General features: G+C 43.1%; 1 protein-coding gene across 13 annotated transcripts in view; it reads left to right on the top strand.

The window, feature by feature from the left end:
• Positions 1-17,231, top strand: part of CA5B (carbonic anhydrase 5B) — a 110,857-nt gene that overhangs the window by 69,305 nt on the left and 24,321 nt on the right. For all 13 annotated transcript variants that reach the window (XM_017954103.3, XM_017954100.3, XM_017954098.3 and 10 more), the window contains one exon: positions 7,235-7,428. In XM_017954103.3, the coding sequence (XP_017809592.2) occupies positions 7,287-7,428 (142 nt within the window). In that variant the 5' untranslated portion in view covers positions 7,235-7,286. The remainder of the gene's footprint in view (positions 1-7,234; positions 7,429-17,231) is intronic.

Below are 17,231 nucleotides of genomic sequence, written 5' to 3'. Positions count from 1 at the left end.
CCTCGGCCTCCCAAAGTGCTGGAATTACAGGCATGAGGCACCACGCCCTGCCTGAGTGATCTTTTAAAAGTGTAAATTACTGTATGTAAATGTAAAATGTTACTGCTCTGCTCAGAAACCTCCATTGTCTTCCCTTTTTACTTAGAGCAGTGGTTTTCAACCTGTTGGTAATCCTATTCCCCTCCCCCAGGGGACATCTGGCAATGTCTGTAGATATTTTTTTGTTGTAACAACTCTGGTATAGGGTGGAACTGGCATCTATTGGATGCTAGCCAATAGCGATGCTGCTAAACACCCTACAATGCACATGACATTCCCCCACAACCAAGAGTCATCTGATCAAAACTGTCAATAGTGCCAAGACTGAGAAACCCTAACTTAGAGAAAGAACCCTTGCAGTAGCCCAGAAGTCTTGATCTGTCATCCATTACCCGTGAACCTCATCTCCTACTGCCTTCCTCCTGGTTCACTCTACTCCTGCCATATTGGCCTCCTTACTATCCCTTGAATATGCCAGACAGACGCCCACTTCAGGATCTTTGCCCAGGCAGTTCCCCACGCCTGAAATGTCCTTCCTTTAGATAGCCATGTCACTAATCCCCTACCTCCTCCAATCCTTTGCTCGAATTTTATCTTCTTAACGAGGCCTCCTGTGAGCAATACATTTAAAAATATAACACCCTCTCTCAATTGGCACTCCAAATTCATCTTACCCTGCTCCGCTTTTTACTGGACGTATTCCAATTGTCTCTACAACTGACTTGTTTATTACATTTGTTGTTTATTACCTGTATCCCCTACTAAAATGTGAGCTCCACGAGGGTAAGAGCTTTGTTCTGTTCCCCAATGAACCTAGAACCATGTTTCATACTTCATAGATGTTCAATTGATATCTTAATGACAAAAAGAATAAAAGAGTGATGGATTGAATGAAGGATGGTTAAAGGAATCACCTCCTCCCTGACTTTCCTGGCTCCACTTGCTCCCATCCATCCTGTACTCCATCATCAGAGTCATCAGAAACCATCACTGCTTTCTCCTGTACCCATGGAATAATATCCAAAAGCCTTCCAGTCTCTCGGAAGTTCATATTCCCCAAATTAATCTCAAATCCTCATCTAGCCCCACCTCCTACTGCATCCCCAGGGCATCTGCTTGGCCAGTGTGTTGACAAATATTAATAGCAGACTTGGAATGATGGGAAGTTCAGAAATACTCTTGGCTTTCTTTCAGAAAAACCGGTTTCAGGTTTGTGGGTTTTTGTTTTTGTTTTGTCTAAAGGAGAAAAAGAAAATCTTCAGAGTCAGGGTCCCCTGCAGTGAGATCAGCACCATTCTGGGGCACAGATAGAGATTCAGACTTTTGGACCACTACAAGCAATCTACCACTGAGTGTGGAGGAGAATGATCGAGAGGGTGAAGGTGAGGGTGAAGTCTGGCCCTCTGGAGCCCTCCTGCCCCGTAGCCCTAGAGAATCAGTCTGGATGTACAGGAGAAACTTCCTCTAGGCCAGGCGCCATTGGCCTCCAGCCTCGGTGTTGTGCAGACAGTGTGATTACAGAATGCAGGGCAGTCCTCAAGGCATGACCATGGCCCTGGCCGTCAGCCCCAGCTTGCCATGCCTCAGTGCTTTCCGGATGGCTCTCTGTGGAGCAGAGTCAAGGGTCATTTCCCAGACTTCTCTGAGTGCCATGCTAATAGGCCTCAGACCCCACCCCCACCCCCAACAACCTCTTGTGCAGGGCCCTGTGCCTTGGCCTGGTGTGTGTTCACTCATCTGTTTGTACCGCTCTCCTGGCTGGCGGCCATGCCCTTGGCCTCGTCTTATCACAACCTTCCCTTTGAAGGCAGAGCCCACACATCCTTTCTGTTGACTTTGCATTGTACTTGCCATCATCTTCCCCAAAATTACTATGTCTCATTCTAACTCTATTGTGAGCAAGGAAGGAGGCCTTTTCCACTTGTTTGCCCATATTCCCCTGACACTGGAATTGTTTATTGAGTAAACCTAAGGTTCTGCCCATTTTGACTCTAATTGTTTTCTTCGGCCTTGGGCCTAATCATCCCCTTCCACCTCCTCATCATCGGGGAAGGTTCCCCTGTCCATCCCTCTGCGTTTGCCTCCTTGTTAAATTATCTCTCTCCTACGATACATTTTTCAGATGCCACCCTTTCCTGAAACTTAGAGCCCCTGGGCCATATATTCTCATTGCACTAAATCAAGGCTGTCATCGTGTCCAGCTTTGATTAAGAAATATTTGTTTATGGCCAGGCACGGTGGCTCATGCCTGTAATCCCAGCACTTTGGGGGGCCAACGCGGGCAGATCACCTGAGGTCAGGAGTTCGAGACCAGCCTGGCCAACATGGTGAAACCCCGTCTCTACTAAAAATACAGAAATTAGCCGGGCATGGTGGCGGGGACCTGTATTCCCAGCTACTCTGGAGGCTGAGGCAGGAGAATCGCTTGAAGCTGGGAGGTGGTGGTTGCGGTGAGCTGAGATCACGCCACTGCACTTCAGCCTGGGTGACAGAGTGAGACTCTGTCTCAAGTAAAAGAAAAGAAAAGAAAAGAAGTATCTGTTTAATTATGCTAAGTAAAATAAGCCAGTGACAGAAGGACAAATGCTCTACCATCCCACTTATGTGAGGTACCTAGAATAGGCAAATAAATACACAGAGACATAAAGTAAAAGAGAGATTGCCAGGGGATAAGGGGTAGAGGAGAAGTTCTTCTTTAGTGAGTACATAGTTTATGTTGGGGATGATGAAAAAGTTTTGGGTGCAGATGGTGGTGATTGCACAACATTATGAATGTATTTAATGCCACTGAATTTGTACATTTACAGCTGGTTAAAATGATAACTATTATGTATGCTTTATCACAATTTTTAAAAAGGTAACAAAAAAGAAGTATTTGTTTAAATAGGTTTTCTTTGTAGATTGCAAGCTTGTGGGAATGGGGAAAGAGCATGATCTTTTCATCTTTATACAAGCACAGTGCTCGACATGAGATAATCGCTCACCATTGCTTCAGTTCAGGACTGGAAATCAATGGAAAGGAAGCACAGTTAACGCAAGGTTTCCCTATATCTTTTAGAAGGTTTTGAAATTTCATTTTAATGTCAAATCAGTTTTATCAGAGGGAATCCTGATTAGTTGCAATTGCTTGTGGATATTTATTGGCTTTAAAAGAAAACAAAAAATGATATTAAAAGTCATCCAAAATGACTATTTTCTTAGCTTTCTCCTTTTATGGGTAGCATTTTAACAAAATCAATTTGACTAATAATAACTTATATAACACTTAGCAGCTTTTTCAGAGAGTTTTCATAGCTTGCACCATTTGAAGCCACAGAAAGCGTCAACTTCTTGTTCTTTTGTTTTGTTTAATTTTTTTTTTTTTTTTTTTTTGAGACGGAGTCTCGCTCTGTCACCCAGGCTGGAGTGCAGTGGCACAATCTCAGCTCACTGCAGCCTACACCTCCCGGATTCAAGTGATTCTCCTGCCTCAGCCTCCTGAGTAGCTGGGACTACAGGCATGTGCCACCATGCCTGGCTAATCTTCTATTTTTCGTAGAGACAGGGTTTCTCCAGGTTGGCCAGGATGGTCTCGATCTCCTGACCTTATGATCCACCTGCCTTAGCCTCCCAAAGTGCTGGGATTACAGGCGTGAGCCACCGCACCCGGCTGAACTTCTTGTATAGTGTAACTGAGCAACTATTTTTCCTGCTCCTTGGGTTCTAGATTCTTGCATAAATTTAAGGGTGTACTTTAAGCATTAATCTTAACCATTTCAGTTCATATTACTGTAACCGCTCAAGGGATTCTTCCTACCTGCTGCACAAAGAAAGACCATGGCATTGCAACCGCTGCCTGGACAGAATCCATTTACCAAGACAGGGGAATTGCAATGGAGAAAGAGTAATTCACACAGAGCCCACTGTGTGGGAGACCGGAGTTTTATTATTACTCAAATCAGTCTCCACGAGCATCCAGGGATCAGAGTTTTTAAAGATAATTTCGCGGGTAAGGCCTTGAGAAGTGGGGAGGGCTGATTGCTCAGGTTGGAGATGGAATTATAGGGGGTCGAAGTGAGGTTTTCTTGCTGTCTTTTGTTCCTGGGTGGGATGGCAGAACTGATTGAGCCAGATTATGGGTCTGGGTGGTGTCAGCTGATCCATCAAGTGCAGGGTCTGCAAAATATCTCAAGCATTGATCTTAGGTTTTACAATAGTGATGTTATCCCAAGGAGCAATTTGGGGAGGTTCAAACTCTTGGAGCCAGAGGCTGCACAACCCCTAAACTGTAATTTCTAACCACTAGCTAAGTTGTTAGTCCTGCAAAGGCAGACTCGTCCCCAGGCAAGAAGGGGGTCTTTTTGGGAAAGGGCTGCTATCAATTTTGTTTCAGAGTCAAGCCATGAACTGAATTCCTTCCCAAAGTTAGTTCGGCCTACATCCAGGAATGAACAAGGATAGCTTAAAGGTTAGAAGCAAGATGGAGTTGATTAGGTCTGATTTTATTCACTGTCATAATTTCCTCAGTTATAATTTTGCAAAGGTGGTTTCAGCATTGTAGTAAAGAAAGAGTTTAAGTAGACACAAGGCCGGCCACACCATGTGGGAGATGGAATTAGTAGTGAAATAATCTCCGCCAAAGCTCATAGGTTAGGAGTTTTTCAAAGGCAGTTTAGGGGAATGGGTGGAGGTGGCTAGGCTTGCTGCTGATTGTTTGAGGAGGAGATGAAATCAGTGTCCTTTGATTTCAAAAATACAATGAGGGATAAATTGATAGGATGTCTGGGAATTTGCTTCAAAATAAGCTGGGGAGGAAAAATAGCAGGGGGGGTAGGAGAAGTATAAATAAAACTTGATTGGCCATGAACAGATGGTTGAAATGGAATATTAGGTACGTAGGTGGTTTTATTATAGTGTTCTTACTATACTAGTATAAAATTGAAGTTTTCCGTAATAAAGTTTTTCTTTGTTAAGAAAAACAAAGCAGAGTGAAATTCTAAATTGAAGTTGCCAATGGCCTATTGTTCTTTTAAGTCTGCTCAGTTAATTCAGTTAAGGAAGTTATTTGAAAACAGGGTGCTAATGCGCGTCTTCTTTTTCTGGGGTATGGTGTCTCACCCCGAGAAGATTAATGACTGGAACACACACATGGAGTTAAGGAGAGGAAAGTTTAATAGGCAGAAGAAAGGAGAGAGGAGAGCAACTCTCTCTCTTGTGAGAGAGGCGTCCAAAAAAGGGACAAGTGGCGGACTGCAGCAGATTTTATAGGCAGGCGTGAGGAGGCGGTGTCTCATTTACATAGGGGCCACAGATTAGTTCCACCAGATGTGACATTTACATAGCATGTGGGAAGGCTGATCGTCCCACCCTAATCTTATTTTGCAAAGGGGCTTTCTACTTGGCCAGTGCCATCTTGTCTGCTCCTTACCGTACACTTAGCTGGCAAAGAGAAGATGGAGCCGCCATTTTGAAAGTGCCTAGTCCTAGGTAATATTTTTCTATTGGCACAACTGCCAGCATTCGCCTGTGCAAGCTTCCAGCTTGCTTGTCTATGTCTGCAGCTCAATTTTACAGGCTTCTCTTTGTTAGAAAAGAAGATGATTTGGGGGCTGCTTTTTATTAAAAGGAAAACCTTACTGAGGACTCCCGTACCCTCACTATCTGCCTAAGTAATTTCTTCTCAACTCCTATATCACTATTATTTAGCTCAAGGCACTATCAAGATAATCCCTTGAAAGTTTATTACCAGTCCATGTTTTAAATCCTGAGTCAAACATTTGCATCTCTTAAATAAGGTCCATTTTGACATACATACTCCCTTCAAAAATGTATATACACAAATACACACATAAAACTATAACCTGGCCAGATGCAGTAGCTCACACCTGTAATCCCAGCACTTTACGAGGCCCTTAAGCAGGAGGATTGCTTGAATCCAGGAGTTCGAGACCAACCCAGGTAATATAGTGAGACCCACCCCCCCATCTCTAAAAAAAAATAAACAAAATTAACCAGGGATAGCCAGACGCAGTGGCTCACAGCTGTAATCCCAGCACTTTGGGAGGCTGAGGTTGGAGGATCACTTGAGGTCACGAGTTCAAGACCAGCCTGGCCATCATGGTGAAACCCTGTCTCTATGAAAAATACAAAAAAGAGCATCTGCACAGGCCGGAGGGAAAGAAAGGAGTTGGAAGAACTGAAGCCCACGTAGCTGGTGGGCAGGCAGGAGTGCAAATGGATGTGAGGCCGAGATCTTAGCAGGGCCAGAGCACATGGCCTTGCAGCCACACCACAGTCATGGTTGCACAAATGGTGTCCTGAACAGCTGTTTGAATGTGTCTCAAGTACTCAGACTAAACACTTCTAAATCGGTAGTGGAATGAATGTGTAACCAAGAAAAATTGATTTTTTTTTCAGAATTTCAGAATGGAATAGGGATAGTTTTCAGGGAAAATGGATGAAGCAGTACTGTGGTGGGGAAAGTGTTCAAAGTTAATATTACCATAATTTCAGAACACCATAGTGAATACCTTGGAAAGCATCATCTTCTGAGACTTTGACTGTGACCATGTGAAAGGTGGAGAGAGAATTCAGGATTAACTTTGTTTTCCCATGTTCAAGGGCCATTGTGTTACACCAAAAATTGGCAAAGAGTCATAGATTATATTTAAGCTCAGATTTCAAAACTGCCCATGACTATTTTGGCAGGATTTGTCATGGGTTTTGTTTTGTTTTGTTTTGTTTTGTTTTTGTAAGCAATCTAGATACAGATGTTTGTTTTTAGTCAGACAGCCTGGAGGGAGCTTTAATGTTGGGGTTCTTCATACATGTAAATACCATGCTGGATAATTAATTGGGATTTCCTGGAGCAATGTTTTGTTTTTTTTTTTTAATTTTAAGAAACTGTACTGTACTGTAAACAGTTTTTTCATTCTTGTGGCTAAAGAGAAGCTTTTCTCTGGACTTCTAATATTTGCCAACCCTGAGGGAAACGCAAAGCATGTGAGTCAGGCCTCAGGACCCTCCCTGCCCTCCACTGAGGGGACCAATGAGTTTGAGGAACAAGAGTGGATAAACCGTTAACTCTCATCTGCCCTCCCTCCCTCCACTTCAGGGTGTGTACTCCTAGTCTGAATATTGTCCTACTTAGAGGTTTCTCCATGATCTTAAGTCTCTGTTGTTCATAGCTTTCCCTCCTCTGCCCTCATCCCTCTAGGTTATTAGGTTCCTGCAACTTAACTGGGAACTGATCAAGATTTCAAGCTAAGATGGTGGTGATCAACAGCCTAAGGGTCATTCTTCAAGCATCTCCAGGCAAATTGCTGTGGAGAAAGTTCCAGATTCCGAGATTCATGCCAACGAGGCCCTGCAGCCTCTATACTTGTACTTACAAAACCCGGAACCGAGCCTGTGAGTACACCACTTCCTTAAAGAGAACAAAAAGGGCTCCAGCCTGAGTGACAGAGCGAAATCTCATCTCTTAGAAAAAAAGAAAAGAGGGAGCAAGTGTGCAAGAGCAAAAATACTTGTCTTTATAATAATCACACATGTTAAACATTTGCAGCTATGCTTCTTTGGCTTTTCAGTGTAGGATTATATGCCTTATGAACTGTGAGAATAGCTGTTTCTCTATTGATTCATGAAAGTAAATGTAGAATGTTCTTTCTTGACTAATTTTAGCATGTTAAAATGATGTCATGCAGAAACTGGACAAGAGACAGATCCCAGTTTTTAATATTTTGGAACCCGTTGTTTATTATTTCTTGGTAGCAATTGTCTTTTTTTTTTTTTTCTTTTAAACAAAGGTTGATCCACAAACCACAAATTATTTCTGGGAACCTTACGTTTCTGGAAGTTGCATGTAAATGTTTGTAAGCAGTTTACTAGCTTCAACGTTCTGGAATATTCTGTCCTGAGTTAGGAATTACAAAGTTAATTCTAGCTGTTCAGTTTGCAAGTGTGTGCTCTGCTGTAAGGATGGAAGATTGAGTGAGGCAGGAAATGGTCTTCCTCACACCTCTCTCATCTCGTTCCCCTTCTGGAAATACAAGGCATTGTCCATGTCCGGATGTAGCAGGGATTCTCCACTGCGGCGTGATGGACATTGAGGATGGATCATTGTGTGTTGTGGGAGGTTGTCCTGTGTCCTGGAGGGTCTTTACAGCGTTCCTGGCCTCTGCCTACTAGTTGCTAGTAGCACCCTCATGAAGCTATAACAACCAAAACTGTCTGCAGATTGCCAAACATGCTCTGCGTTACTGCCCTGGAGAGGGCAGTTGAGAGGATGGGAAAGGATAATGTGTGTATTTGTGGACAGATAACTTTGAGTTAATGGAGATATGAAATGGCTAAGTATTATCATTAAGGAGGAATTTTTCATGTTTTCCGTTACTTAAAAAACACAGGCACAGAGTTTTCAAATGTTGGGTTGCACTGAGGTCTCCACTTTGACCCCATATGCACATAATAAAAAGACTGGGTAAGAATGGAATGCTTGTAAATTAGTAGTGCTAATCTAGCTACATCCAAGGGCTTGAAACTGCTCCACAAATATATTTTCACTGTAAGTTTATTTTGTTTCCTTCAACATTGACTGTGTTCTTTTTCAAATAAACGGGCCAGAGGCATAATAAATTTCTGGTTGCTAGGTGTGGTTTCCTACAAATATGCCACATCCTACCGAGACTGGCTTATTCTGAACACTGGCACTTTGTGGTCTAGGGTTTATATTGCAAAGTATTAGTAGTTTTGCTGTTTTTTTTTTTTTTTTTTTGACAGTTGAAATTAAACATCCAAATCCGGTATACTTATGTAGTTAGGATAGTTTGCTGCTTTTAATGCTGACAAAAAAAAACAAACAGTAGTGGCTTTGGGAGGGGCAGCTTTACTTAGTGAATTTCCCACAACAGATGACATGTTCTTGTTTCTAAGTTACTAGGAAAAACAGGGGACAGTCACCATTTGATTTTGTTTGTAGCATATTACACTGTTCCAACCTGTTTGCCCCAAGAATAATATTGTGGTCTTTGCTGCTCTGGGCCTTTGAGCAGGTCCTATTTCTATGTTCTGTACCCTCATCTGCTCAATTGTAAAGACAGTTCTCATTGTTTCTCACAGCTCGGTACCCCAACAGTAGGCCAGTATACACTTGTGACCAAGAATGACCCCAGATTCTTGAGGGTTTGAAAAGATAACATGTGTTGATGAAAAAAGCCAAACTCTAAAATATTTGAAGACGTTCATTCTGAGCCAAATATGAGTGACCGTGGCCCATGATACAGCCTCAAGAGGTCCTGAGAACACATGCCCAAGGTGGTTGGGTTACAGCATGGGGGAGACAGAAGTTACAGGCAAGACATAAATCAATACCTGTAAGGTATATATTGTGAGGGCGAAACTCTGATTTTTTTTATCTTGCCCAAATTCCTATCTAAGGGGTCTGGGGAGTCATGCCCCACAAATCACAAATTGTTACCAGATGGGTTTTATTTAACCCATATATCACGATTTACTTTCCAACCTGACTTTGGCGTAACATTACAAGACAAAGAAGAAAATCAAAATATTTTACCCCAAAACATGTTTCTTTGCCATATTTTGAAATTGCCCTGCAAAGCTGTTCTTTGTGGGGGGGAAATTGTATCTGTAAAGAATCTCTATTAACATAGCTAGATCTTTTTTTTCCAGACCCTCCCAATCCTAAAGAGATTAACTAAGATCTGAATAGGAAATATTTCTCATCTATTGTCTCTAAGGGCAGCCACTATAAGACTTCAAAAGAACTTTGGTCTCCACATCTTTTTCTTAACCCGAACCATTCCCTTTCTACCAATCCCAGGTCTTTAGACAAATTCAACCAATTGTCAACCAGAAAATGTTTAAATTTACCTATAGCCTAGAAGCCCCCCCAACCCCCACCCCAGCTTTGAACTGTCCCGCCTTTCTGGACCAAACCAGTGTATTTCTTTTTTTTTTTTTTTTTTTTTTTTTTTTTTTTTTGAGACGGAGTCTCGCGCTGTGTCACCCAGGCTGGAGTGCAGTGGTGCGATCTCGGCTCACTGCAAGCTCTGCCTCCCAGGTTCACGCCATTCTCCTGCCTCAGCCTCCGAGTAGCTGGGACTACAGGCGCCCGCCACCTCGCCCGGCTAGTTTTTTGTATTTTTAGTAGAGACGGGGTTTCACCGTGTTAGCCAGGATGGTCTCGATCTCCTGACCTCGTGATCCACCCACCTCGGCCTCCCAAAGTGCTGGGATTACAGGCTTGAGCCACCGCGCCCGGCCAGTGTATTTCTTAAATGTATTTGATTGATGTCTCATGCCTCTCTAAAATGTATAAAAACAAGCTGTACCCTGAGCACCTTGGGCACATGTTCTCAGGTCCATGTGGGAGCTGTGTCACGGGCCACAGTCACCCATATTTGGCCCAGAATAAATCTCTTCAAATATTTACAGAGTTTGACTCTTTTCGTCAACACTTGGTTTGGCCTGGAAAGGTAGGACATCTCTAAGCAGGGGCTTACAGGTCATAAGTAAGTGGATTCAAAGATTTTCTGTTGGCTGGGCGCGGTGGCTCACGCCTGTAATCCCAGCACTTTGGGAGGCCGAGGCGGGCAGATCACAAGGTCAGGAGATCGAGACCACGGTGGAACCCCGTCTCTACTAAAAATACAAAAAATTAGCTGGGCACAGTGGTGGGTGCCTGTAGTCCCAGCTACTCAGGAGGCTGAGGCAGGAGAATGGCGTGAACCCGGGAGGCGGGGCTTGCAGTGAGCCGAGATTGCGCCACTGCACTCCAGCCTAGGCGACAAAAAAACAAAGATTTTCTGTTTGGCTGTTTGGCAGTTGGTTGAAAAAGTTAAGCTTTGCCTAAAGAGTTGAAGTCAACTGAAAGAAATGCTTCAGTTAAGATAAGGGGGATTGTAGAAGCCAAGGTTCTTGTTATGTAGATGAAGCCTCCCATTAGCAGGTTTAGAGAGATTAAATGGTAAAACATCTCTTATGGGACCTTAAAAGGTGTCAGATCTTTCCTGGATCAGGAAAAGACCTGGAAAGGGACAGGGGCTCTCTACAGAATGCACATTTATCCCACAAGGGATGGCTTTGCAGGGCTATTTCAAAATGTGTCAAAGAAATATATTTTGGGATAAGGCTGGGTGCAGTGACTCACGCCTGTAATCCCAGCACTTTGGGAGGCCGAGGCAGGTGGATCACCTGAGGTCAGGAGTTTGAGATGAGCCTGGCCAACATGGTGAAACCCCATCTCTACTAAAAATACAAAAATTAGCCAGGTGTGGTGGCACACACCTGTAATCCCAGCTACTCAGGAGACTGAGGCAAAAGAATCACTTGAACCCAGGAGGCGGAGGTTCCGGGTGAGCTGAGATCACGCCATTGCACTCCAGCCTGGGAGACAAGAGCGAAACTCTCTCCCAAAAAATAAATAAATACATAAATAAATAAATTTTGGGGTAAAATACTTTGATTTCTTTCAGAGCCTTCTATCTGTCATGTGATGCTATACCAGGGTCAGGTTGGAGGTAGGTATTTTATTGCTACAAAGATTCTATGTCAGTCTTATGATCTCTATTTGAGTGTTAATGCTGGTCAGTTGTGCCTAAACTCTAAAGGGAGGGAGTATAATGAGGCATGCCCAACCTCTCTTTCCCTCTTGGCCTGAACTAGTTCTTCAGGTTTCTTTGGGATCCCCCTGGCCAGGGTAGGGGGGATCCATTCAGTCCATTGGGGAGCTTAGAATTTCATTTCTGGTTTGCATGTGCAAAGTCCTTAGCTAGTGCTGTCACATAGTGAGGACTCAGTGTTGGGAGCTACTTCTAGTACTACAATTGTTATCATCATCATAGGCTCAGTGCCTGTCTCAGATGTTTAAATCTGACCCTTTTAAGAGGAGGCAAAGCAGAATAAGGAGTGAATGGAAGTAGGAGGTTGTGGCAAATTCGGAAAGCAGCATTTGAGGTCAGCCCTGTGCTCTGTGCTCATCATATCTTTGCTCCCAAGGCTCTCCACAGATAATCTTTAGCTGTCAACTCAGATTGCTGTTTGCTGTTATCTCAGGTAGCAGACAGTAACTGTTGATAGTCCTAACTTTGGAGACTTGTAATATAATAAGATAAAGATAAAAGCCTATACCTCTTATCCAATGTGGAAATAAAATCAGTTTCCCTTAGGTATCATCTGGTGAAATTTAGTCTAATGGTCACATAAAAAGATTTAGGCATGAGATCTTAGACCATAGGAAAGTGCATTTAATAATTCTTAATTGAATGAAATATAAAGAATATCAGGTAGAATGGAAATGATACTGATTTGTTATTCCAATGATTCTTAATATTCATGATCTCCTTACTTGTAGAAGAAAGAGAAACCTGTTAGGATAATAGGGACTAAAGAAGCCAGCACTGTATAAAATGTAGCCACTAACCCAATGTGGGTATTTACATGTAAATTTAAATTCATTAAAATTTTATAGCTACCTATGCCTAGATCTTAATATACTGGACATTTCTATCATCAGAGAAAGTTCTATTTGACAGCAGTAATCTATATCATAACTGTACTGTGTTTGAAAGTTATTCTATTATTTCTCCAATTAATTTTGAAGAATACAATAAAGCCTGGAGAGTAATAAAAAGCTTCTTTTGCAGTGTTTTCACAAAGAATTCTGAAATATAGACTCAGGATGCCCCTAGATTGTCTTTATTAACATGCAAGTAACCTTGAGAAAAAAATGAGCTGATTAAGAGCCACTTAGAATTGCATTAATGGCCTCAGGGTTATCTTCAGCTGCCTGAGACTGACAAATAGCCCTGGAACTGACCATCAGGAAATGCGAGCTTTAGTCTCCTGTGCTGATAACTGCACAGGGAGGTATCCTGTGGCTAATGGACTCGGCATCCAAGTGCCTTTTATAGCCCTGATGATGCTCTAACAAGGCAATTTGTGATTCTGCGATCATCCTCAACCAAGTCATATGGAGGGTCCCAGTGTATACACCCATCACTGTATTAAGGCCAAGGCCTACATGGGTCGTCTTCAGCAACATGAGGAAGTAGACATCCCTCATAAAAAGGGCAGTACATAGCAAGGAACCAGATAAAAAGTACATGAGGGTATAAGGCAATGCTTTCTGGTAGATAAATAAAGTAAACCACAAATATGAGCCATATAGGTCATTCTATATTTTCTAATAGGCCAGGTACAGTGGCTCATGCCTGTAAGCCCAGGACTTTGGGAGGCCAAGGGGGGAGGATCGCTTGAGGCCAGGAGTTTGAGACCTGCCTGGGCAGCATAGCAACACCCCATCTCTTCAATAAAATAAAATAAAAATATGAGTTATTCTATATTTTGTAATAACCGCATCTTAAAAAGTACAAGTAAACAGGTCAAATTAATTTGACTAATATATTTTATTTAACCCAATATATCTAAAATATTATCACTTTAACATGAAATGAATATAAGAATTATAAATGAAATTTTAATATTTATTTTGTACTGAGCCTTCGAAGTTCCTGGTATTGTACATTTATATAGTACATCTCAATTTAGGCTAGCACACAGGGACAGTGCTACCATATTGGGGAGCTTAGGAACAGAGATAATAGGTGTTGAGGAGTAAGAACAGATGAAAGATGCTTTATTTAGGGTGGGAGTGTCAGAGAAGGGGCTTGAACTGACCTTGAAAACCTAGTAGAATTTTAAGGAACAAACGAATAACAGATAGATACGATTAGGTGAACCTAAGAGGTGTTCAGGGTAAACCAGCTTGCCTGGTAGAGAGATGGTGGCTGTGAGGTAATGGGTAGAGAGCCTTGGTATCAATTTGTTTGGTTTTCTGTATCAGTAAAATAAGCATTTAGTACCTCTTCTGTGCCTTGTACCAAGTGAAGCCCTGGAGACTAGAAAAAGTGGAGTACACAGACCTCATGGGCTTGGAGTTGACACAGACCCTTTGGGCAGATAAAGCAAACACAGATTACGTGAGGAATGGTTGGGTGCTAAATGGTGTGAAAGCAAATTCAGTGTGTTCAGAAAAAGCAAAGCTCAGAGTGGTTGGAGAATATGTCATCAGGGAAATTAGACTTGAATTGGAAAAGATTTCTTTTGGGAATCTGGAAAGATTTCCAGACTTGAACTGGAAAAGATTTCTTAAGGAAAAGGAAGGGCTTCTAAGCACAAGCCAAAGTGGGGCTAAAGGCCAGGCATGGGGGCTCATGCCTGTAATCCTAGCACTTTGGAAGGCCAAGACAGGAAGATAGCTTGAGCCCAGGAGTTCAAGACCAGCCTGGGCAACATAGCGAGACCCTCTCTCTACAAAAAATTTTATTTAAAAAGTTTTTAAAAACCCAAGTAGACAGCTGGGTGCGGTGGCTCACACCTGTAATCCCAGCACTTTGGGAGGCCGAGGCGGGTGGATCACGAGGTCAGGAGTTCGAGACCAGCCTGGCCAAGATGGTGAAACCCCATCTCTACTAAAAATACCAAAAATTAGGCCGGGTCCGGTGGCTCACGCCTGTAATCCCAGCACTTTGGGAGGCCAAGGCGGGCAGATCACAAGGTCAAGAGATTGAGACGACCATACTGGCTAACATGGTGAAACCCTGTCTCTACTAAAAAATACAAAAATTAGCTGGGCGTCATGGTGGGTGCCTATAGTCCCAGCTACTCGGGAGGCTGAGACAGGAGAATCGCTTGAACCCAGGAGTCAGAGGTTGCAGTGAGCTGAGATCGTGCCACTGCACTCCAGCCTGGCGACAGAGTGAGACTCCATCTCAAAAACAAACAAACAAACAAACAACAATTTTTAAAAAACACAAAAATTAGCCAGGCGTGGTGATGGGCGCCCCGTAATCCCAGCTACTCAGGAGGCTGAGGCAGGAGAATCGCTTGAACCCGGGAGGCGGAGGTTGCAGTAAACCGAGATCATGCCACTGCACTCTAGCCTGGGTGACCAAGCGAGGAGACTCTGTCTCAAAAAAACAAACAAAACAAACAAACAAAAAGCCAAAGTAGACATAAACTTATGTAGGTAGGCAGTTGTAAGAAGAGTAGCTTGCTAAGGGGAATAACATGACAAGAAAAGTAGCATAGGAACACCAGAGTTTGGGAAGAATGAGGAAAATGAGATTAGATAAGTGAGATGGGTTCTAATAGGAAAACCTGGGCATTGAACTTGGAAGTTACAACTTGATATACTGTCTTTAGCATAGGAGCAATGTGACAAAGGTGGTTATGTAGGAAAATTGCTGAGTGGCAGAACTCAGGAGTAGAGGAGAGTTAGAGGAGGAAATCAACCAAGAGGCTTTGTATGAAGTCTGGGGTTTAGGGTTCTGAACTAGGCTGCTGTGCTGAGCAAGGCGAAGAAGAGATAAACCGGAATGATTCTTAAAGAAAAATAATGAAATAAAGCAACAAGGAGAAACGAACTGTCTTATTCTGTTTGGGCTGCTATAACAAAGTAACTCAGACTGAATAATTTATACACAACAGAAATTTGTTGCTCACAGTTCCGGAGGCCAGGAAGTCCAAAAAACCAAGGTGCCAGTAGATTCAGTGTCTGGTGAGGGTTCTCTCTGCTTCAAAGAATTTGCCTTCTTGCTGTATCCTCATATGGCGGAAGGAGCCCAGGAGCTTTCTCAAGCCTCTTTTATAAGGGTATTCATCCTGTTCATAAGGGCTCTGCCTTGGTGACATAGTCACCTGCCAAAGGCCTCAGCTCTTAATACCATCACCTTGGGGAAAAGGATTTCAGTGTGTACATTTTTTGTTTTTTTGGTTTTTTGGTTTTTTTTTTGAGACAGGATCTTGCTCTGTCACCCAGGCTGGAGTGCAGTGGCACAATCTCAGCTCACTGCAACCTCCGCCTCCCGGGTTCAAGAGATTCTCCTGCCTCAGCCTCTCAAGTAGCTGGGACTACAGGCATGAGCCACCACACCCAGCTAATTTTTTGTATTTTTACTAGAGATGGGGTCTCCCCATGTTGGCCAGGCTGGTCTCAAACTACTGACCTCAAGTGATCTGCCCGCCTTGGCCTGCCAAAGTGTTGGGATTACAGGTGCAAGCCACCGCTTCCTGGGTTAATTTTGAGGAGACGCCTACATTCACACCATAGCACAAATCTTCCCAGTGATGCTTCTCATCTTATTCTGTCCACAAGTATTCACCGAAAGTCAGCTGGCTCACAGAGCAGTGAGGAAGGCAGATAATTAGACACATATGCATATAATTATAACTGCACCCATGTAATAAATGTCATGAAAGAAAAATCGGAGTGCTATGATTAAAAAATTAAGTGATCATATTATAAGAGAGTAGCCAGAGATCACTTTGTCAAGGAGGTGACAATTAAGCCCAAGACCTAAAGATAATGGGGGCTAGCCCTGAGCCAAATGAGGGTAATTGATTTCTGTGGAGGAGGAGCACGAAGAAAGGGACTAAGGCAGGAATGAGCTTTCCATGTTTCAGGGGCTAAAAGGACAGAGCCAAAGCTGGGGAAATAGGTGGTTGCAGCAAACTGAATGTTCATGACCCCCTAACATTTATATGTTGAAATCCTAACCCCCAAGGTGATGATATTAAGAGTTGGGGCTTTGGGGAGGTGATTAGATCATGAGGGCAGAGCTCTCATGAATAGAGATAGTTCGATATAAAAAGAGAACCCCCAAGAAGAGCCCCCTCATTACCTTCTACCATTTGAAGACAGCAAGGAGGCTGTCTATGAACCAGAAAGCAGGCCCTTACTTAGACACCCAGTCTGCTGGTGCCTTGATCTTGGACTTCCCAGGAGCTCCAGAACTGTGAGAAATAAATTTCTCTTATTTATAAGCCACCTAGTCTATGACATTCTCTCATAGCAGGCTGAATGGACTAAGACAGTGCTAAAGCACAAAATAAATCAAACCTAGGACTACTCATATAAACAACTAAAATCAAGCACTTCCTCAACATGGAATCTTCTGCAGGGCTTTTGTTGCCCATCAGCCTCTGGAGTACACCTTTTTTTTTTTTTTTTTTTTTTGAGGCAGTCTTGCCCTGTGCGCCGGGCTGGAGTGCAATGACTTACAATCTCGGCTCACTGCAACCTCCACCTCCCGGGTTCAAAGCGATTCTCCTGCCTCAGCCGAGAGTAGCTGGGATTATAAGCACGCACCACCACATCCAGCTAATTTTTTTGTATCTTTAGTAGAGATGGGGTT

Source organism: Papio anubis, chromosome X, assembly GCF_008728515.1.
Source record: "Papio anubis isolate 15944 chromosome X, Panubis1.0, whole genome shotgun sequence".
Lineage (NCBI taxonomy): Eukaryota > Metazoa > Chordata > Mammalia > Primates > Cercopithecidae > Papio > Papio anubis.
The sequence above is the reverse complement of the archived record's forward strand: the minus strand, read 5'-3'. Positions and strand labels throughout refer to the sequence as shown.